This window comes from Argopecten irradians, chromosome 10 (genome assembly GCF_041381155.1).
Source record: "Argopecten irradians isolate NY chromosome 10, Ai_NY, whole genome shotgun sequence".
Classification (NCBI taxonomy): domain Eukaryota; kingdom Metazoa; phylum Mollusca; class Bivalvia; order Pectinida; family Pectinidae; genus Argopecten; species Argopecten irradians.
In genome coordinates, this window is record NC_091143.1 from 30,719,411 (window position 1) to 30,744,110 (window position 24,700).

Consider the following 24,700-nt stretch of genomic DNA (forward strand, 5'->3'; position numbering starts at 1 on the left):
GGTACATATTAGCTGCAATATTGTAGCTCAAAAGACTTTTAGACAGAAAATTGTATCGTCTTTAGAGCTACAATTGATGTCTATTATTGCTAAAGGAGCAAAGTAATGATTATACAAACTATTGTTAAAAACATTTGCATGTATTTTATCGTACTTGATTTATATTGCTTACCTACTAGGCAATAAAACTAAACCGTATGAAATATCAAATTTTCAGCGAGACATTATCTTATATATATATGTATACGACGTCAAGTCTACATATTGTGAATTTGACGTCTTGTGAGCGAGAGGTACGATAGATCTATATTAAGAATGGCAGTTATGTTTGTTTTGGACAAAATAAATCAGTAAACTCATAAAATAATTGGAAACCCACGAAAGATTATCGAAAATTTTCCCCGAGTGAGTTTTTGCTCCACTAGGACACATATGTACCATTTCGTATGTGTACTCGTTCTTGGTACATACCAGCCCTGCAGGTAGGGCGTTAGAATTGTACCTGCAGCCCCTATTGCATCGTTAAAGGCGACTAAATTTAGGATCTTATATTTTCTCTTCTTCCTAACTGAATATATTCTTCCTAACGTCTCCCTTGACATCGCTTTACTTTTGGCCGTCTATTGAGCGCTCGCCCTTGTGAGGTAGGCTCTGAGTTCTGTTCCCTAGCCGAGACACACCAAAGTCTATGTAAAAGTGGTAGTTTTCCGCAATAAAAAGGGCAATAGTTCCACTATACAAGAAGACATAACATGAACATAACACGGTCTCCCAAAACACGCACCTCGCACTTCACACACGCTGCACATGTAAACTGCATACATGGGAGGCCGTCCTCACATGACCATGGCTGTTAATAGGACGTTAAAATAATCAAACAAACAAACAAACAAAATCTAGGTACAGACATGTACATGTAACGACCGCGTCAGATAAAGAGGTATAACCTCACGACGCCACAAAGGATCTAAACTACTAGAAACTAGGCAAAATGATGATTGGTCAATTGCCGTATAGAAGATTATATTCGCGGGATAACAATTTCCGGTATTCAGGACATTGCGATGACCTTGAAGATCAGACTCTGAATTCTGGAAGCAAAAGTGCAGACTTACGTCAAAACGTGTATTTTTCTCTTATGCAAACACATGGAATATAATATGATTTTTTTTTGGACAAACGTCAATTATGTTTTGTTTGTTAGCTTGTTTTAGCCTTTTTTACTGAAGTTTGTTTGGAGAAATCGGAGTCTGATATGCATTATATTAAAAAACGCTCCAAAAAATCTCTTTAAAATCTATATTTTTTATAATATTACATGTACCTGATAAATAATGAGCTATAGTAGGTACATTCTATCAAGGTATCGGATGGTCCTGTTGGCAAATGACTATGACATATCATTCTGTGACCATGTATAAGATGTATATTTATATCACAGTCATTAATAATTGATAAAAAAAGTCAGATGTAACTCAAAATAGTTTATTTCTATTTTAACAGAATAACACTTAAGTTATCGTCACAAGTAACATATACATTTATTTTAAAGCTTTTTACTACCTAAATGCTTGTATTGACTGATCTGTGTAAGGCGTTTTAGAACTTGTTCAGTTTTAATTAACACATTTTATATTCAATATATATAACCTGTCTATTGTTTGATATGGTTCATGCATAATTCATCAGTTTTATTACATAACTGATATATTTTGTATATGTACATGTACGTTAAATATATATTCTGTATTCACAGATTACATAGTTATCTGCCCTTTCTGGTAAGTTTAGATTGTGACCTCACATGTTTTGGGTAAAGTGTTTTAGTGTCATACTTTTCAAAAGAATGACATTGAGTTTAACTCGGAAAATAATTCCAATCCCATATGATACCTACCCCCTAGCCAGATAATTCTGCAATATGCTAAAACAGAATAGTCTCAAGGAGAAAATTAACACAATTACATCCAATTTACAATATCACATAAAACATTTTCTTCATTTGTTTTTGTAATACAGATAAAGTGTTAAAGATTTATAAATAAATTTATTTGCATCACAAAAAGATTGTAAAAATAAAAAAAGAAACCACATCAAAAGCAATTATGCTACTCACAACTTGCAAATGCTTTTTGATTTTACATTCTTTTTGAAAAAAATGTATACTTCATCAGTGTTTGCATTTTGTATCAGAATTAACATATCACAATAATTTGTGCTTCTCAGAGCTATGTTTTTGCCCTTTTCTACTTCTATACTTTAAGTTTTGATCACTCAATATGATCTAAAGCTGAAAGATCTGCTAATAAGACTTCTTTAAAGAGGCAAATCGAGTAGGCTTCTGGGCTGCCTATTTCTTAGACAAGGGAAATAATCCTTGCAATTCACGTATCTTTTTTTTATAAAAAAAACTCATTCATACATATACAAAGCAACTTTTAAATTTTGTCTACATTATTCATACATACATCAGTTTCATTACACATTAACTAAGCTTTAATTGATAATTAATGAATGTTATAGTACTGAAACACATTTTCTCAACAGACTACAACTGCTTGTGCGAGTTGTCATTTGTCCATTTATCATTTATTTTAAAGCTTTTTACTACTCCTAATGCTTGTATTGACTGATCTGTGTAAGTTGTTTTAGAACTCTTCTGTTCATTTCTAATAACACATTGTGTATTCAAGATATATAACCTGTGTATTGTTTGATAAGGTACTCATGCATATTTCATCAGTTTTACTTGGGTATCATTCATTTGGTTTGATTATAGTTTAATGTCCTTGTAACCGAAAGGGACAGGCAAGGTTAAGATAATGTAGGAAAGTCAGAGTACCAGGAGAAAAACCACTGACCAGCAGTCAGAACCTGGTAACTGAAGTAAAAAATTTTGCTACAGACACATTTGTGTTCATAATACTGCAGAATTAAAGACATAATAATGTAATAGTTGTAATACTAGCTTTAAATACTTTCATATGACTTAAGTTGAGTAGAAAACATCATTAAGATGGTTTGTGAGAACTTAATATAAATGATTACCACACTTGAAGCTACAGTGAAACCTGACTTAGTGACCACCACTTTATAAACTAAAGATCACCTACCTGCTTAATAATACCCCGATCTTATGGTCCGAAATGATCCATTTCAACACAATTCTGCCCTGTGTATAAAGATCACCTGGCTTCACAGACCAATTTTCTTTGTTCCTTGTGCGGTCTTCATAGACAAATTATATACATAAATTTATATATATCTATTAGTTAAAAGACCATTAATTAATTAATCTATTAATTAATGCTTTAACATCCTGTTTGATGATAAATAACATTAGATACAAATGCCAATAGTCAAATTATATATTAGTTAAAAGACCATTAATTAATCTATTAATGCTTTAACATCCTGTTTGATGATAAATGACATCTTAGAAACAAATGTAGCCTGTAACACAATTACTGTTTAAAGTCTGGGAAAATAACTCATTTATTTATCATTGTGCATGATATATGTTAATCTTGAGCTGTAATAAGGGGAGATAACTAAGAAAGGAGAGATAACTGGAATAAGGGGGAGATAACTAGGATACAGCACAGTTGATAAATATTGTACAGAAAAAGCTTTTGAAATAAAATAATATCTACAATACACAAATATGACATTTATACATGTAATTGCATAGACATAAGTACCAACCTCTCATGACTTATATACATAAGGTCAGTACCAAACAGTTCCTCTCTCTCTCAAATCCAGGAAGATTTGGTGTCAGCACACAAAACAGATTTGGTGGGTTATAAATAGAAAGTTATAGACTTTGGTAATGACACTAAATAAGCAACTTCATGCATAGATTTTATTTTCATTTTCAATATTGCTTTAAATTCAAAAACGTATATTCATTGGATATACATGTATGTATCAACAGAGCAATATACAGTGATCCATTTTATTTTTTTTCAACTATTGACATATCCTTCATGTTTTATGGCCAGGATTTGTGGATAAAGAATGCCAGAGTACCCCAAGAAAACTATCAACCTTCAGGTATGGATTATACTTGCAACTCAAAGGTCTCTCAGCTAGTTGTAGGGAACCTTATAACCACTCAACAGCTAAGAGTCAGATGTGGAGCACAGGGAACCAATACATTGTACTCAAAACATTTCTACAAGAAAACAATAATTTTTTCAGTGCAGGTTTTGTGATTGTCATATTCTTGAATACCTGCTGTTCTGTGCTATATACCAGACTGAGTATAAATCTTATTCAATGCATTGGTATGTACATGTATAATGAAGATCTTCATTCTCATCAAATTGATCTTACTTTAGATATCTAAGGTTATCCTCCATATTCCAGGGTTTACTATCAATGTTATAATATCCACCCCTGGACTATGTCATAGTGAAACTGAAGGCATTTCAGGAGAACAAAACTTTACAATCACAGGCCTACAGAGTCTTCCATTCAAGATTATATATAGAGCGACACCCAACTTCAAAGCCATACAGTCAACTGCAGTCTATCATATTTTTTACTTTTTTCATGTACACTTAAGGACCAACTACCTATCTCATCTGTTGTCGTACAAAAAGCCTTCAGTTTTGCTATGAAAAATTCCAGGGTGTATACTATGACAGTGATAGTAACCCCTGGAATATCAAGGATAATGTAACATATGTACAACAAAGTAACATCTAAATTATGCATAAAATCATGTAGAGAGTACAAATTTATACATGTTTCAATAGTTTATCCTTGTTTTTAATATTTTCATATGTCCTTTTTTCAAATCAAATCAAATATAATGTGTAACATTCATGGGTACATTTTTATAAAATTCAATCTCTTGATGGACAGTTTGATTCTATTATTTTTAAAATAATAGTCAACACCATTATACTATAAGTATTATGAGTAAATTATAAATATATAAATGTTATAATAAATACACGATTAATGTAGCTATCTTACTCATTACAATTGAAAAAGTCATATTATAACTCACTTATACATGTTTACACAAATGCTGCAAAACTGGAACTTGAAAATGCACAAAGTCGCTCCAGCGTATACCTTTTGCATTTATATTTAACAATGCTTATGACACATGCTCCCTAAAGCTAATCTTTACTCTGTCACCAAGAAACAAAGCCTTTAACACATTCTGAAGCAGGTATCTCGGGTCAAAATGGTGAGCTCCGAGATTCAATGACCTTCAGGTATCTACAGGTAACCATGCCTTTGATGACCTTGACACTACCATCCCCTTGGCGATATTTCTTCCTGACCTTGACTGAGGTCAAACAGTGTTAAGCGATGTTTCTGGAATGCGGAATATCTTTGTAGGCAGATATGTGTTTATAATATCACATTGACTATAGATCGAGTCATTTTGTTTTGTTTTCATGGTGACAGGCAGCACAACAGATATCGCTGTAGTAGCCATAGCGACAGAGGCGGGCCTGGACCACGATCTGACAGTTATTGTAGCGATTCTTACAGGAAGGATCTAAAACAAACAACAAAATCATAATATAATTAGTATTTATACATTTACACAGTCAAATAGACATTTAAATAAGTAAAATACAAGGACTAAGTTATACATACATTGTATAGTAAGATTTGGTTATAACAAAAATCTATCAGACCAATGAAATCACTTCGTTAAAAGCATATTTCATTAGGCACAAGTATATACATTAACATTTGTGGGTAATATAAATAAATATACTATGATAATGAATTCACAATAAACATGTTCCCTATAATCATGAATTTCATATTATAAATCATGTTCGCTATATTCATGTTCACTATAATCATGAATTTCATATATTCATGTTCACTATAATCATGAATTTCATATATTCATGTTCACTATAATCATGAATTTGCTATAATCATGTTTGCTAAAATCATTGATTCACTATTATCATGTTGGCTATTACCATGAATTTGTTATAATCATGTATCCACTATAATTATGTTTGCGGTAAAAGTGTTTTACTTAATTAAGTCACATTTTCTTAAGATCTTCTCCTACATTTGTCTATAGTTACATTAAAAACAATTTAACTACTTTGCCATTTAATGCTGCTAATCAGTAATTTTTTTTAATTAATTTTTAATTTAAGTATTAGAGATATCAATATGTATACAAATATATTTGTAGTTTTCTTCAATTTTAAAAATCAAAAGTGATGTTTTGATAAGACAATTATACAAAAGGTAAAAACTGCTTACATGTTTTAAACTTAAAGAGTGAAGTAATTGAATACAAAATTATTTTTTTATTTAGATGGAAATATTTAACCCTATGACACCAGGATGGGAAATGCCAAGACAGGATGCGACAGACACGAGTAATTTAGATATTTTCTAGATGGGAGATTTAGAGAGCTTATTCTGTCTTCAAATATCACTTAGTTATAGAAGTTATGTTTCGAAAGTGACATCCTTGTATTTCATGAGTAAAAATAATGTCAATTTCATTGGAAAATATGACATTGAACTCTCAAATATATTGACGCCACAATTAATAGCTAGCCCTAAGTGGAGATAACTCTGTAATGTGTAAATAAGGAAAAGAAGTGACCAGAATCTCTTACCTATGTCTGATAAGCTGTCAATACAAGCTCTTTGGTTACAGCTGTCTCGTGACGGAGGTCGGTCTGACTGGTCACAACTCACTGACGGCTGTTTATTCTCATCCAGACACATTACAGTTCGTGTGACCTGACCTTCACCACAGGTCACAGGGCACTACAAAGGTAAAAAAAATCATTTTTATGACTTACAGTCAAATAGAGGCCTTATGACAGACCCATGTTCATTGAAAATTCATTGAAATAGAACAACTACACTTGATCAAATCTTTATAGTTTTTTTGAAGTGGCAGGTGACCATGCAAACATCATCAAAACAACTCTTAATTGATATAAGGGAAATAACATTTATAGCAGAAGTGGGATAATCCATTCACCTCTTGGTCTGATATAGGGGAGACAACTTTGACTGATAGAAAAATATGACCCTGAAACCATCTACTGAGACTAATAGAAGGAGATAACCTTGTTACCTGTGTCCACTCTGAATGATAGAAAAAGATAACCCTGTTACCTGTGTACCGATGTAAGGTGAGATAACCCTAGCTGTTACCTGTGACCACAATTGAATAGAAGTGAGACAACCCTATTTCCTGTGTCCATTATTTACCTGTTTCCACATAATGACCGGTAGAAGGGAGGTAACCCAGCTACATGTGTTCACTGAGTGATAGAAGGGAGATAATCCTGTTATTCTTGTGTACTCTGAATGAACCCTGTTATATGCGTCCAATATGTCTGATAGAGGGAGATAACCCTGTAACCTGTCACTAATCTGACTGATAAAAGGGAGATAATCTTGTAATCTTTGTCTATTATGTCTGACAGAAGGGAGATAACTCTGTCATCTGGTTCTACTCTGACAGATAGAAGGGAGATAGTTCTGTTACCTGTGACCACTCGGACATGTGCCACTGTGCCCCACAGGAAGACTTGTGACAGGGCTCCTGGGATACTGGTTTGGTACTGTTATCACACAGATCATGTGACACAGCTCGACTGTTCTGATTGGTTCCTGCTGTCAAACACAAGACATGACGCGACTTTACACCATCGCCACAGGATGTGGAACACTGAAATGTAAACCAGTTCTATATTACATAACATAACCGTGACATGTCAATATCAGTATATAATATAATGTACATCTTCTGAATATAGGGTGAAATATAGTTAACACCATTAAATGCCTTCACTGACTGATATAAGGGAGTTTTAACTCAGTTAAATGTGTTTCACTGAACGATAGAAGGAGGTAACCAGTTAAATGGTGTTCACTGACCGATAGATAGGGGGAGGTAACCAGTTAAATGCGATTCACTGACCGATAGAAGGGAGGTAACCCAGTTAAATGCGTTTCACTGACTGATAGAAGGGATGGTAACCCAGTTAAATGTGTTCACTGACGCAATAGAAGGGAGGTAAACCCAGTTAAATAGTGTTCACTGACTGATAGAAGGGAGGTAACCCAGTTAAATGTGTTCACTGACACTGACTTCATGATTGAAGGGAGGTAAACCAGTTAAATGCGTTCACTGACTGATAGAAGGGAGGTAACCCAGTTTAAATGTGTTCACTGACCGATAGAAGGGAGTGTAACCCAGTTAAATGTGTTCACTGACTGATAGAAGGGAGGTAACCCAGTTAAATGTGTTCAATGACTGATAGAAGGGAGGTGTAACCCAGTTAAAATGTGTTCACTGACCGATAGAAGGGAGGTAACCCAGTTAAATGTGTTCACTGACTGATAGGAGGAGGTAACCCCAGTTAAATGTGTTCACTGACCGATAGAAGGGAAGGTAACCCAGTTAAATGTGTTCACTGACTGATAGAAGGGAGGTAACCCAGTTAAATGCGTTCACTGACTTGATAGAAGGGAGGTAACCCAGTTAAAATGTGTTCACTGACTGATAGAAGGAGGTAACCCAGTTAAATAAGTTCACTGGACTGTAGAAGGGAGGTAACCCAGTTAAATGTGCTTCACTGACATATAGGAAGGGAACCAGTTAAAACGACCAGTAACAGTTAAATGCGTTCACTGACTGATAGAAGGGAGGATTACCCAGTTAAATGTGTTCACTGACTGATAGAAGGGGAGGTAACCCAGTTTAAATGCGTTTCACTGACTGATATAAGGGAGGTAACCCAGTTAAATGTGTTCACTGACCGATAGAAGGGAGGGTAACCCAACCTAGAAGGTGTGTTCACTGACTGATAGGAGGGTAGGGTAACCCAGTTAAATGTGTTCACTGACCGGTAGAAGGGAGGTAAACCCAGTTAAATGTGTTCACTGACTGATACGAAGGGAGGTAACCCAGTTAAATGCGTTTTCACTGACTGATAGAAGGGAGAGGTAACCCAATTAAATGTGTTCACACTGACTGATAGAAGGGACCCCAGTTAAATGCGTTCACTTACTGACAGAAGGGAGGAGGAGTTAAACCCAGATTAAAATGTAACCCTGTTACATGTGTTCAATATGTCTGATAGAGGGAGATAACCCTGTTAACTGTCACTTATCTGACTGATAAAAGGGAGATAATCTTGTAATCTTTGTCTATTATGTCTGACAGAAGGGAGATAACTCTGTCATCTGGTTCTACTCTGACAGATAGAAGGGAGATAGTTCTGTTACCTGTGACCACTCGGACATGTGCCACTGTGCCCCACAGGAAGACTTGTGACAGGGCTCCTGGGATACTGGTTTGGTACTGTTATCACACAGATCATGTGACACAGCTCGACTGTTCTGATTGGTTCCTGCTGTCAAACACAAGACATGACGCGACTTTACACCATCGCCACAGGATGTGGAACACTGAAATGTAAACCAGTTCTATATTACATAACATAACCGTGACATGTCAATATCAGTATATAATATAATGTACATCTTCTGAATATAGGGTGAAATATATATAGAATCACATCCACTTAAAATAAGTTTTGTTTCTAATATATTGATTTATATACATGTATATACAAATGTACATTATGTAATCATGAACACTTTATTTTAATTGTGACAATATCAGTTTCCTATTATTAATGACATCATGGTAATTATAATGATAATATATGCAAAACCTTTTTCGAGCTCAAAAGATCTTAAAGATGGTAAATCTTAAAATAATTTGAGTACTCAAATAAGTCTACTTATAAATGAGAAAACATCAAAGCTATGGTCAAAGTGTTGATCAAAACAAAACAGTCATAGAAATATGTATTTAAACAAGGTTAAACAGTATGATAGATAGAGTTATGTCCCCCTACCTGACTCCAGGGGCCAGCGAACCAGTTATAACCACAGTGACGAGTACTTCTACTGTTCTTACAACGCTGTTGGTCACTTGGTCGACTATCAAAGTCACATTCAAGGTCGAGGGCCTTGTGGCCGCGGATCGTGGCACAGTGGACACTGCGGGTCTGTACTCCTCCACTACACGAACTTGAACACTGTAATTCAACAAATAATCATCTTAAAGATGGCTTCCAACATATTCCTCTCAATTTTCATTCTTTGCAAACATAATCAACTCTTTTTGCATGCAATTTTGGTAAATACTAGTCAAAATATACCTCTCAGCTAGAGAGAACTTCTCTTTAGCTCAGTCGGTTGAGCATCAGACTAGAAATCCAGGGGTCCTGAGTTTGATCCTTTGTGAAGACAGTCTTTAAATTAATATAACTTTGTTATACATGTTTTTTTCCTTAGGAGTTGGTATATATATAAACTTCTTTGTATTATCAGAAACATATATCAGAGAGATTGGTAACTCCATCATTTTTATGATTGGCAGATGTACCTCTGTAAGTCCCTAGGGTTTTTTAGATATCCTCCTGAATATAGTTAAATGCAGGAGGATAACTTTGATATGATCAAAATGTTCAGTAATTTTCAGATGATTTGAGTGTGATTTTGGAAACAAAAAATAATATTTTAACTTATCTACTAGCTAATAAAACAAAATACATGTCCGGTTTGATTGTCTGATTGTCAAAACACCAGGTAAAACTGCTTATTTTCATGCTTCAAAAATTATATTAAATCATATTAATCGTTTCTATTGGTCATATCAATTCATGATAAAATGTTTAAACTTTGTATTGATGCAAAAGTATCATGTTTAAAAGAATACAATTAAAAGTAGTTAGCCAAGGCAAAATGCCTATAAACTCGAGGTCCCTCTGCCATCAGCAAAGACAAAGAAGGAGTTTCCAATCTCTATATATATACAAAATGTATATGTTTATGGTATTATACATGACTGTATGTTTGTGGAGAATGAATTGAGCCCAAATACATGGGAACCCATCATTCATTGTACTGTATTGTATACTACATGTAGTTGTTTAATTTTGTGGGGAGGAAATTTTCTAATTCAATTTCCTCTTTGATATTTGGGCAGAAAATGTTTGTTCATTTGTCAATTTACTGCTTATCTTACTTGTAATTCCTCCATTTTATTTACAGATATTTAATTTTGTGAAAATAAATTTCGCTGGTGAATATACCTAAATTTAAAACCCGCAAATAAAAGCAATTTCAAATGGGTGAAAGGCATATGTCGATTCTAAACTGTATTCATTATTCAAATGAATTCATATGAATTAAGAATTTATCCAGATTACCTCATGTGACCATTTTGAGAAGAACCAGTGGTGTTCACAAGGCCCCTGATTACATGACTCCACATCCCTGGGGGTCGGGGAGTCACATAGCTCTGCCCTCACTGGTCTGTTTCGAGAATCTAAACACTGAACTGTTCTTCGTTTCTCTCCAGTACCACAGTTTACAGAACACTGAAAACAGGATGTATCTATTTTTTAAATAACTGTAAGATAAATCAATTGCGCAAAATCCTCTTCTTTGTAATTATTTTCTCAATAAACAACAAATTACACTTAGTACACAAACACCAAAATCAATAAATCATTTAAATTGTATATAATATCATTAATTAACTAATCATTTTTTAACACAATTTAAGACATTTATTGCATCAACAGGATTGAACTGAAATGTGCCAATTCAAACAAATTGTCAATTAAAATTATAATAAATTCACAAACACACGTGGCACCTATTCAGTTCAGTTTTCAAGTTTCATAAATTCAGGAATCAGTCATTATAATAAAATAAACAATGAAAAATATCTTTTAAACACTCAGTCCCATTTGTCATAATTATAATTCAGATATATTGTTAGCTTTCTCTTTATTCAGGTTCTAAGGCTTTTCTCCATCTTATTAAACTTAGTTAGTAGACTTTATATTTCCCTGGCTGCTACTGAAGGAAATAAAACATAATCACCCCTCTATACTTATTGTTACATAAGGATTACAGTACCTGTCCCCAGTTCCCAGTCCTCCATCGTGTACAGGGATCATTTTCACACTGCTGTACAATGGCAGGCTTTTCATTTGCATCACAGAGTGACGCGGAAACACTGATCTGGTTCTCTCCGGAGATTCTTCTGCGACACTCCACTCGGCGTGATTGTGTGCCCCGCCCACATGTCACGGAGCAGTCCGACCAGGGATGGAGCTCCCACCTACAAAATCAGGGTCCTTTGATCACTTACGTATCTAAAACGTGGTGACATTGCAGGATTTTCTATAGATTCCTGATATCAATACACATTGTTACACTTTGTTGATACAGATATATATATTTCTTATATGGCTGTGTGTTTTGCTCTCTCCTGATTGGCTGAAACTACACTTTCCCGCCACGATACAATACGATATCCACCAGAAAATTCTGCACGATGCATTGTGATATCATCCCAGGTTGATATAAGATTCCAAAACCCCCAGATGGTACCCAATTTAAGAAATTTTGCATTATGACGTCATGTAAAATGATGTCACAATCACTCCACAGGTTGATATAAGATTCCAATGGGTCCAGGTTGTACCCAAATATAGCGTAAAGGGAATTTCCGTGACGTTAAATATCTATTGTGAAGTCATCATTCAGCGAGATTATATAATAATGACAGAGAGCAGCAGGTTTACTGGAAACAAGGTGACCCTGCCAATATTTGTGTGTACATTTTTGTCAGGTTTTTCAAATAATAAGTAAAATGTATCAAGTGGTGTTTTCTCTATTTTATTGCTATTATCAGTCTTCATTTTCCCCTTCAAAATTATTCAACAGGAATATTGAATACCGGGGAGAAGGGCTACTCAATATCAAGAAAAGGAAAACAATGTACATATACATGTAGTCAAATAGTTTACATCATGTAAATGCCATATAATAAAACAGATATCGACCTGTTTTCAGGTGGATACAGTGATTTATCAACCCTCAAAAGCGATATAACGCTCGGCCTTTGGCCTCTGGTAATATCACTTCCTCGAGTTGATAAATCACCGAATCCACCTGACAACAGGTCAATATTTGTATAATACTACCTGGCACAATTACAAATGCTTAGCTCCAGTTCTTTTAAATACGTTTTAAGTATAGGTCAAAGATAAAATGTATGTCATGTTGAGCTACTTCTGGTAGCTGACCTACAACCTGTGATGTTGTGACCTAATTATATTACTGTGATGCTACATTGAACTTCAGTAAAACGAAGGGAACTAACTCTTATATATATAAGAATGTAAAAAGTGATAGGCTAGTCAAGACAGAAACATATATACATAGAGATTGGAAACTCCTTCTTTGTCTTTGTTGACAGGCAGAGGGACCTCCGGTTTATAGGCATTTTGCCTTGGCTAACTACTTTTAAGTGTATTCTTTAAAACATGATATTTTTGCATCAACATAAAGTTTAAACAAATATCGTGGTTTGATGTGATCAGTTTTCCCGATTGATGTTATTTAATATGATTTTTGAAAGCACGAAAATAGGCAATTTTACCTGTTTTTTCCGGAAATCAGGCATTCAAAACCGGAAGTGTGTTTTCTTTTATTAATAAACAAGTTAAAATATTACTTTTTCTATCCAAAGTCGTACAAAAACCATCTGAAAATTACTGAACTTTTACAACATATCAATGTTATTCTTTTATATTCAACTATTTAAGAGTTAATCTAAAAAGCTCTAAGCAAAAACAGAGGTACATCTGCCAGTCGTAAAAATGGAGGAGTTGCCAATCTCTATGTATATATGTGATCTGGTCAAGATGATATATGCATGAAAGAATAAAAAAAAGATGGCTGCAGTACAAAACTTTTATCCTTAAATTATCTCAATCGGCTGTAAGAATGTAAAACAAATAAGAAGTTAATTTACAATATCATATTTCTGTTGCCCTAAAAAGCTTACAACATTATTTAATTGCATGACCATGCAAGATGTAAGTCTTAATGTGGAAGCTAGGAAATTAACTGTAGAATCTTCGAATGCCCACATGGTTGGCCAGGTGACCCTATATACTTGTTGAAGTCTGGTTAGGAAACTTTACAAATCTAATCATATATCATGAAAAGCAACTGTGATAAAGTAGCATTGGATCTGGACCACCCATGCAAGTTCTTGTTTGAGAGAAGTCACCCAATGCATCGATAGAGGTCTATGAAATGTTCACAGCCAGATAGGGACAAACGTTTCCAGTCAAACTAACTAATGGCATATCTTACCATGGATTAGACCTGAGACGTTAATTTTCACCTGTGTTTTTTCACCTGTCCATGTCACCTATTTGATACCTGTGTGAGAGTTGTAAGTTGCACTATAAAAACCTCCGGTGGGCGGCATGTTCCCCTGTATCAGGTACATGTTAATCTATGTAATCTTGTCACCAAGACAAGGTCGCATGTACTGAATGGGCGGTAAAACGTCCCACCTCCATGTTTAAACTTACCTGCCTTCCCATCAACTCGTCAACAGGTGAAGCCATCAGGTAGCTCTATAATGTCATCCTATATACATGTCACAGGTAATTACGTAAAAAAAACTACCAGGTATGATAGTGTCAATTCTGTTTACATGTCATTCGAGTGTATGGATAAACATAGTGTTACAGGTATGATTAGGTTTCAGGTAAATACATTTCAAACTCATCTATTACATCAATTAGCATCTCATGATATTGTAATAATGTCTGAGTTTTAAAATGTGATGCTACAATTACATATCCATCTAATGATGGCAATTTTCATATCAATGTCTCGTTGTGCAAGAGAAATGTTTCAACATGCATTCACAAAAAAAAGAGACAAAATTTTATTCTTTACAATCTGATACCAATTACATTGAAGTTGATTTTAATTCTACATTAATTTATACGAAAAACCTGCAGTTAAATCACAAAAGCACAGGTTAAAGTTGTAAAAGAATTCAGCTTGGGAAAACATTCTTTTTGTCATATAAGGTGTCAGTCTATGTATCTTTCCTTAGGCTGGCAGTGATGTGGAAAACATCACCTTGACAAAAGACACTTACCAGAATATAACACACATTATCTGACCCAATAAGTGTCTTGGGTGCTACTTATAGAAATCAAATAAAGAAATTTTTGGTTTTCATATTTTTGTTCTGCATTTAAATTGAGGTCAGTAAAATTGAAGCTTCAAAAAGGGTGGATTGGGTGCTCATAGGGTCGAATATGTTGTTTGCTGATTATTTTAGAGTATAAATCATTTTAATAAAATGCTGTGTGTTAATTGTTTCACTTGATAAGTATTATGAAACTACCTGGGTATAGTAAAATATTTTCTTAATCATTTGTAGGCTCAGATACACAATGATATACAGCAAAATTACATTGGAATGCACCCATATGATTCTCTGACCATTGAATCATATATCATAATGATATCTATTCTGTATTTGCATATTACAGAGTTTCCTGTCCTTGTATGATTTTCGCTCAAAAATGATAATATCACAATAGACACCTACCTGCAAGGACAGATAACTCTATATCCTACAAAGTCAGAATACAATTTCAACTACATAATGAACATTATAGTAACTGATACAATTCATCACAAGCATAGAGTGTTTGTGAATTAGGATAAACAATTAACTCACTGTGGCGGACATGGTGACTTATTACATCTGACGGTCTGTTTGAGGGGGCGTAGTGATACATCACAGTTGTCGTCTGTTACCTGGACCTGGGTCGTCTTCAGCACACAGACAATCTCTGTCTCTTGTGTACCTGTACAGGTATCCGACAAAGTAAGATATCTGGATTAAAATATCTAATGAGCTGTACGTATTAGATTATAATAAAGGAAGAAATGGAACTTTTTCCTGAAGATTTTGACCATCAAAAGTCAATTATCTTCAAAATAAAGATACAGGTCAATATGAAGAAGAAAAGGATTTTTTTTTATAAATATGAGTATAAGCAATGTTGGTCATTTTGTACGGTGTCTATGTTCAATATTAATCAAAATGGATTAATATTTAAGAAACTTAACTTAGAAATCATTGGAAACAATCCATAAGTCTCTACAACATTGAAATCATCAATGAAACTGATCGAGCTTTAAATGGATCGAGCTTTAAATGGATTCTAAAGGTGCTATAATAGCTCGAGTTTCAAACTTAAGGGGAGGTAACCTTGTAAGAACTAGTACATTCTGTGACAAACCAGGCAATACTACACGGCAGGTTGCTCAGTGTTTCTATAGCTGCAATACCTGATCCACAGGTGTGAGTACAGTTACTTTACCTAATCCACAGGTGAGAGTACAGTTACTTTACCTGATCCACCGGTGTGAGTACAGTGAGTACAGTTACTTTACCTAATCCACAGGTGAGAGTACAGTTACTTTACCTGATCCACCGGTGTGAGTACAGTTACTTTACCTGATCCACAGGTGTGAGTACAGGCGGTAAAACCACTAATCCTCCATGAGTACAGACTTTGGAGGACAAGAGAATTTCCAGCACCGGTCGGGATCTCTAGTGGCCGACTTGTCTCTCTGTCCACAGTGGTCAGTTCTTCCGTGTGGTCAGCATACTGAGGAATAACTCCGTATCTAACACTATGTTTAGCTGACCCTAATGCCTGGTAACCTGAATTCGTTTCCACGGGTGATACATATTCAGGATGAGGTTGCAGTCGAATATTTCCTGGCTGTTGCTGTTGGTCGACTCGAACATTTGACCCTGAATATGTAGATGGCTGCACAACCGATTGTTGAGAAAATCTTGGAATACTTTTTACACTAGAAAGTTCTACATTATGGTCCTGAGGGGTGCTGGATAGATTTTGTGAGTTTGATGATGAGTGGTGTTGACGACGACGATGATGGTGACGATGTCTGTGAGCGTTCTGACGCACAGGGGCGAGATTTGTTGGAGGTGTATACTCTACACCAGGGGGCAGGGTGAACTCGTATGTGATACCTTCATTTGTCCTTGTGTATGATGATAGCTGGGAGGGAATAAAAAAACCACACAAAAAAAGAAACAGAATTAGTGTGTGCACACATGCACATGTATATTCAAACATAATAAAAGATTACATACAATATAGCTCTAATAATAGTAGGTTGTAACAAACTGTCCAAACTGAGAATTAGATTTTTCTCCCTTTTCTGGATAAGGCAAACAGGCAGCCAGACAAAGGTGGAGAAAGGTGGAAAAAAGGGAGGGTGGGATGCCATAAAGTTGTGTATTAAGTCTATAAACAAGAGGCACATAGGGCATGTATCACTCACCTTCGCTTAAGTGAGCGAAAAACTTTGTAATTGTAATTTACAATACGGTATATCGTACTCACAAGGAATGGTAATTAACAGATAATGACTGTATTGATTTGGTCAAAGGAGCAACTAAGCATAGATCGAGAGAGGTGGGAATCCACAAAGTGATGTTGAGTATTATGTTTAAGAAAAGAAAAAAAAATCCTTGTTGTAATTTACAATGATGAATGGTGATTAATTAATAAATACAGTAATGAGTTAGACCTACCTGTACAGTGACCTTGTGTGTGAGTGGTCCTCGTCCCCAGATACACTCGTTAGGACACCTGGAGTTGTCCGTGTCATACCTAAACTGGGTCCCCGGTCCAGGGAACAGTCCAGGCTCCTGTTGTGTCCATCGGCCATTTAATATCCAGTGTCCGTTCTTAACTTTCAGAGCTGTAAAATCGAGATATAAACATGTGGGATTCACAAAAATGTTTTTAAAATGACATATTTCTTAATGCAGAAAAATAACCTAAGTTAACCTAAGGTTGTCAATTATCTTTTATTGCTTGTATTAGATTTATCTCCCTTTATATATATATATCCTAGTACCCCATTTTGTTTTTTGTTTGATAAGTTTAACACCCTTATATAATTAACCTATAGTACAGACAGGGTTGTTTAAGGACGGGCCAATTAAATTTAGATGGTGGAGGAAACCAGAGTAACCAGAGAAAATCCACCAACCTGCAGCTAGTAACTGGTATTAACTGCCCTATATAGAATTTGAACCTTACAATCCAGAGGTGGAGGATAAATGGTAAAGTGATGGGACAGACTTAACCACTCAGTAACCATGGTCACTTATGTGTATTGTCACATTAATTAGATTGGCAATCATACACTATTTCATTGGATCTACTTGTAATATGATGGAAGGAGTTTTTATGTTTTACAAACATTTCTAGATTTATATTGCATTTATTTCCTTGAGGATATTTATAATCTGCTTGTGATTTGTGTAAGAATTATCTCCCTTAGGGTGTCGACTACCCTCCTTAATGTATAGTCTCTGTCATAGATATTTCCCTAAACAGTTAATCTGTGGCTTTGATATCACTCCATGTTATATGATAGGGTAATTGTGGTCATTTTGTTGCAGAAGAATCAATCATAATCCTTTTTCGTCCTTGCATTATGCAGAGTTACCTCCCTTACCCCTTCAGGTAGGTATCCATTGTGATGCCATTATTTTGAGAGCCAAATTCTCTGGAGAGTATTATGTTTGGTTCACAAACACATGAATTCCAAATTAATATTTTACCCACAAAGGTGGATAACTATGTAATTATGAGTGAACACAGACTACGTACCAAGGTAGTTCCTGCTGTTTTTGATTTCGGTGATATTGATGTTGCATGCCCCTGCTGGTATATCTACCACAGGATGGTAGCCCTCACTTAGGAACTTCACAGCATAGATCCCCGAGATCTTCTGACACTGTAGTATACCCCGGTCACATAGGGAACAGGTCGTCTCACTCCTTACCATGGAACACCATACCTGTTAAATGGTAAACATATTTATGTGTTAAAAATCCAGGTGTTACGATAAAGTACAGATAATCTCATTAAAAGTGACAAATATCAAATATGGTATATGGGTATTTGAATTGGACCAGGCAGATGATCAGAGACCAGGTAGCTCACTCTACAGAGCATCTGGTCTTACCACCACATTTTCTTTACTGATACAGAATTGGTGCAAATCCAATTACAAGAGGCCCAAGAGGCCTTGACGATCACCTGAGTGCTGATATAGAAAGAGCATTGCAAAGTTGATTCAAATCTGTAAAAGGTATTTACAAATTAGAATAAACTTTAAAGTTGAACCTTCGTATTAGAATTTTTATTTTTTGTTTTTCATTTAGATAGTTAGTGTATTATGTTACCAAACATCTATGCATTAAAATTCCAACGTTAAACAACAAAACCTAACTAGAAGTCAGTCAGTGTCAGTGATTTTATAAATTTCACTTTTTGATCTATGAAGATTATTTGGTTCCATCAAACCTGTGAATTCAGAAGATGATTTTTGAAATTTCAGCCATTTTGACCCATTTTGGCCCTGCCCCTCTGGTCCCTGGGGGTCAGCCAGGACCAATATGGATATGGTGTTAATATGCTATTTCAGGCTAATAATTCTAACCCAGTTGGACTTATTTTCTCTTAAAACTAAGCAAATAATGTTCATAAATGTGTTTTTCCTATATAAACTTTAGTAATTTTGACCCGCTTCCCGGGGGAAAATTTGAGATCCCAGGGCCATGAAATTCACAATTTTAAAAAGCCTTGAAAGACCTTCCAATCTATGAAGATCACACAGTATTTGATTCTACCAGTTCCATGATTTCAGAAGAAGATTTTTGAAGTTTTAGCCTATTTGACCCATTTTGGCCCCACCCCTAAGGCCCCTGGGGGTCAGTCATGGACATTTTGTTAATAGGATTCAATGGCCATTTCATAGGAATATTTCTGACAACATTTGACTAATTTCCTATTACAAATGACCAAATAATGCTCAAAAATGTGTTTTCCCTTTATAAACTAAAACAAACTTAACCCCCTCCCCAGGGGGAAACCTGAGACCCCAGGGTCATATAATTTACAATTTTTGTAAAGGACCTTAAGAACTTTCTATCTATGAACAGTATTTGATTCTACCACATCTGTGAGTAGAGAAGAAGATTTTTGAAATTTTAGCCATTTTATCCCTTTTGGCCCCTCCCACAGCCCCCTCGGGGGTTTGGGTCATATAATTCACAATTTTGATTGGCCTTATGCCTCAGAAGGTTTGTGCAAAATTTCATTGAAATTGCTTCGGCGATTTTGAGGAAGAAGACGAAAATGTAAATTGTTTAGGGACACATGACGCACGACGACGGACACCAAAAGGCGATTAGCAAAGGTCACTTGGGACTTTGTCTCAGGTGACTTAAAAATCCCAAAAGAAGTGTCAAGAGCAAAGACTTTGAAAAATGAGGGAGGAGGATAGTGGGATTGGACTGGGCCAATCATCGGTGACCAGGTAGCTAAACCGGTAGAGCATTAATTCAGCTAGTGTTTGGAGGTTTCGTCCTAGGTTCAAGCCCTGTATGACTGCTACAGTTTCTCCACTCCTGTTATAAATGGTTTCACATGAATGCTATATCATACAGGAAAAGACGTACGAGTTCAACTGATCATGAGTCGTCATCACCTCAATAGATCGAAAAAATATACAATTTGGATTTATGCTTCATTATCAGGAAAATTGATCCAAAATGGTAATAAAAGGAGACATAACTATTGTTGATTATTAGAAGAGAAAGAAAATGTCTAAGACAATTTCAAGCACCAGGTAGTCAAACAAAATTAAATTTAAGAAAAAACAACACATTTTGTACCTGTTAATTGACTAATACAGATTTGATTTAAAAGAGTCTAAATGTCTTAAGCTTAATTAACTTGAGGTACAGTATGAGCATACAATAAGAGTTGCCTTTCTTGGTTTAATGCTCAACACACAAATTAATGTCACGATGACATGCAAAATATATATAAAATGCATTTAGGCTGATTCCTAAATATTTAAAAGGTAGACAGCAGCTATTATGTCTGGAAACTTGATACCAGAATTTTTGATAAACTTGTTACAAATTCTTTTACCATCTGTACGACAAAGGCATAAAACCTGCATTATCTAATCTCGCTTTCTCTCACACTACAAGTCGGGCCAGTGCAAGTTTAAATAGTTTTACATAAAGTTCATGAATTATGATACCTTCTGAAATTTCTAGCATAGATGTTGAAAGGAGAAAGCAGTTGTGTAGACAATATAAGTATGATCATTAAATCCCTGGTTTTATGCTTTATTACATAAGTGATTATGGTGTGGACAGTCGGGTGCCTTAGTCCTGCGGTGTACCTATCTTTGTATTACATACCCAAAATATTTCTTTCTCTATTAAATATAATGCAAGTATCTCCATAAAACTTCTATAAACGCGTAGTATGTGTCCCTATTAACATTGAAAATTTAATTCAATTTTTGCTATCTATTTTAATGAAAAATACCCTCCTACATGTGTGAGTAAACTGCATAGACTTTAATCGCCAGAAATCTTAGCATCCATCTCTTTGTGAATTCCATGGATTTTTACCAAATTGTTTAATACTCAAATTGGACAGCTTACAAGACTGTAACTGATTTATGTGAAAGTTTAAATAGATAATAAATTATATGACATCAAGATCAAATATCGGTAAATCTATAACTGTGGCGATGATGGCATCAACGCAATTGAATGAAATTTTCAGATCAGGAGAGGAGAAAAAGTGCATAGGCATCAAATACTGATAAGACTTCATATCAAAACTAAAATGAAAGTTTCTATTGTGAATGAGCTGACAGGCAACAATTGTGAATGGACTTCAGAACAATGAAGAGCGAAATCTGAGCATTAGAATCAAGACTAAATCTAGACTTCATAGCAGCAGATGGTAAAATCTGGGTGTCAATTATGATTGATTTGTGGGTTTGCAAAGGCATTTTTCTGCTCCATTTTAAGCATCACTTTATTGGCAAAACAAAAAACTATAAGGAGAGCACTCAGTGATTTGTAACACCAATGTTTAGCATTCAAATATCTATATAAAGAAACAAATGCCTAAGACAATTAAGATTTATCTCAGCTTGAACATTTTTACCTTGAAATTCGTTTCAGGAAAATGTGTGTTAAATTTTTGCTCATGACTAGCAGCTTTATAACAACAATAGTAAGCAGAATACAATCTTCTAAAACCTATTGCTCTTGTCATAGTAAAACTTGTGTGGCAAAACCACATTGGACCTCAGATACCTTAATGATATCCTAAAGACCATGGCTGTGATGGCTTTGAATATGTCCAGCCATGGTTGTATTGACTGTGACTTATAATATCAACCATGGTTGTTTTGACTTTGGCCATCCGAGATCAACCATGGTTGTTTTGACTTTGGCCATCCGAGTCCAACCATGATTTTGTTAACTTTGACCGTGTCCAACCATGATTTTGTTAACTTTGACCATGTCCAACAATGATTGTGTTGGCTTTGACCATGTCCAACCATTGTTATGTTTACTTTGTCTGCATCCAACAATGATTGTGTTGGCTTTGACCATGTCCAACCATGGTTGTGTTGGCTTTGACCATGTCCAACCATGGTTGTGTTGTTTTTTTGACCATGTCCAACAATGATTGTGTTGGCTTTGACCATGTCCAACCATGGTTGTGTTGGCTTTGACCATGTCCAACCATTGTTATGTTTACTTTGTCTGCATCCAACAATGATTGTGTTGGCTTTGACCATGTCCAACCATGGTTGTGTTGGCTTTGACCATGTCCAACCATGTTTGTTTTTGTTGCATCCAACAATGATTGTGTTGGCTTTGACCATGTCCAACCATGATTGTGTTGGCTTTGACCATGTCCAACCATTGTTTGTGTTGGCTTTGACCATGTCGCATCACCATGTTGTGTTGGCTTTGACCATGTCCAACCATGGTTGTGTTGGCTTTGACCATGTCCAACCATTGTTATGTTTACTTTGTCTGCATCCAACAATGATTGTGTTGGCTTTGACCATGTCCAACCATGGTTGTGTTGGCTTTGACCATGTTCAACCATTGTTATGTTTACTTTGTCTGCATCCAACAATGATTGCGTTGGCTTTGACCATGTCCAACCATGGTTGTGTTGGCTTTGACCATGTCCAACCATGGTTGTGTTGGCTTTGACCATGTTCAACCATTGTTATGTTTACTTTGACCTTAACAATCTTTGTTTGCATGCCATGGGTCAATAGAGCCAACTGCCAAAGCTCTGGCCAATCACTGTTCTGTAGTCATGCTTTCACTTGTTGTCGTTATGGGAGGGAGGTGGTGGTGGGGGTAGGTGGTACAGTTATAATAATTATGGTTTGGAGCAACTGCCAATGTCCTTGTCATAGCCCTGCAGTCGTGGTTTAAGTTGTTGTTGCTCATGGTAATAAGCCATTCATTTTGTCTGGGACAATCAATAACATACTATTCTCCTGAGAGCAGGAGACAAGTGATAGACTGATATGTTTTACACACCATTCTTCAACCTGTCTTCTTAAAGGGGTAATCATATGGATCAACGTCATTTCAAATTTTATATCTCATGTTATAAAAACAGTATTCTTATCAAATTCAATTTCATAATACACTTAATCTTCTATGATTCTGAATGCTGCCATGCACCAAATCACCTATAAAACACTAAAATACATAGAATCTCTGTTATTACAATGAATATCCCACTCATACACTAAATCTCCCACAAGACACTAGAAAATTTCTTATCTCTTTTTCAGTAATGAAATTTCCATATAGTACACAAAATCCCCTATCATACACCAAATCATCCATGATACAAACAAATTCACATAATACATAAAATTTCCCATGATTCTCTCATCCATACACTAGATCTCATAAAATACACTAAATATACATGTAAGATATCCCTGTAAGTGTCAGTTGTTTATATACAAACGGGTGCACGGTATTCAAGGGTGTGATTCTGTGTGTCTCAATCTTGGTCATTATACGATTACGAATGGATGCCATCATTAATTACCAGTTAGCTCACACAGATTGTGATTATACATAAAACGTGTCCACCTCCAAGATAGACGAGCTGTTTTCATATAAAACACACTAAATATATATACATATCACCCGTTATCCATCATTCCCTTTTACTGTGCAGTATTAGCAACAAACGTAGTTAACACCCTGATTGTCCCGATTACATAAACCAGCATACTCACAGAGTAACTTGTACATTCATGTCACCCATACATGACACCAGTAGGGTATTTTCAAGAGGAAGACAAAAACCTTTATTTTTTGTTTTGTTTGATACAAGGAGCCACGGTGGCCTAGTGGTTTAAGCTGTACCGACATATTACCACATGCCCTACACCTCTGGGTCGCGAGTTCGAAATCCCATGTGGGGCAGTTGCCAGGTACTGGCCACTGGTCAGTGGTTTTTCTCTGGGTACTCCGGCTTTCCTCCACCAACAAACCTGGCATGTCCTTAAATGAACCTGGCTGTTAATAGGACGTTAAACTAATCAAACCTTTATTTTTTGTTTTGTTTGATACAAGTCCATTCCACTTATTTTTTTGGTGAAAATTGGAATAAAAAATGCAGCGGTTTTGGGGTTGTAGTGACTGAGAGGTAAAGATGTCCTGACATATAACTACTTGTGAATGGCGAGTTCAAACTCCACATGGGGCAGATGCCAAGTAGTGTATGTGGTTTTTCTCTGAGCATTCTGGCTTTTACCAACTATCTATATCTGCAGGCACATCTGTAAATGCCCCCTTTTCATTTCACAACAATGGCATAAATAC

At 35.5% G+C, this 24,700-nt stretch overlaps 1 protein-coding gene across 1 annotated transcript in view; it reads right to left on the reverse strand.

The window, feature by feature from the left end:
• Window positions 1–1,471: 1,471 nt before the first annotated feature.
• Window positions 1,472–24,700, reverse strand: part of LOC138333638 (thrombospondin type-1 domain-containing protein 4-like) — a 97,631-nt gene continuing 74,402 nt past the window's right edge. Inside the window, exons 2-11 of the mRNA XM_069282141.1 lie at window positions 18,609–18,798; window positions 17,519–17,688; window positions 16,409–16,979; window positions 15,623–15,752; window positions 11,974–12,178; window positions 11,256–11,426; window positions 9,897–10,079; window positions 9,259–9,441; window positions 6,627–6,780; window positions 1,472–5,524 (exon numbers count right to left, since the gene is read on the reverse strand). Coding sequence (XP_069138242.1) covers window positions 5,403–5,524; window positions 6,627–6,780; window positions 9,259–9,441; window positions 9,897–10,079; window positions 11,256–11,426; window positions 11,974–12,178; window positions 15,623–15,752; window positions 16,409–16,979; window positions 17,519–17,688; window positions 18,609–18,798 — 2,079 coding nt within the window. The 3' untranslated portion in view covers window positions 1,472–5,402. The remainder of the gene's footprint in view (window positions 5,525–6,626; window positions 6,781–9,258; window positions 9,442–9,896; window positions 10,080–11,255; window positions 11,427–11,973; window positions 12,179–15,622; window positions 15,753–16,408; window positions 16,980–17,518; window positions 17,689–18,608; window positions 18,799–24,700) is intronic.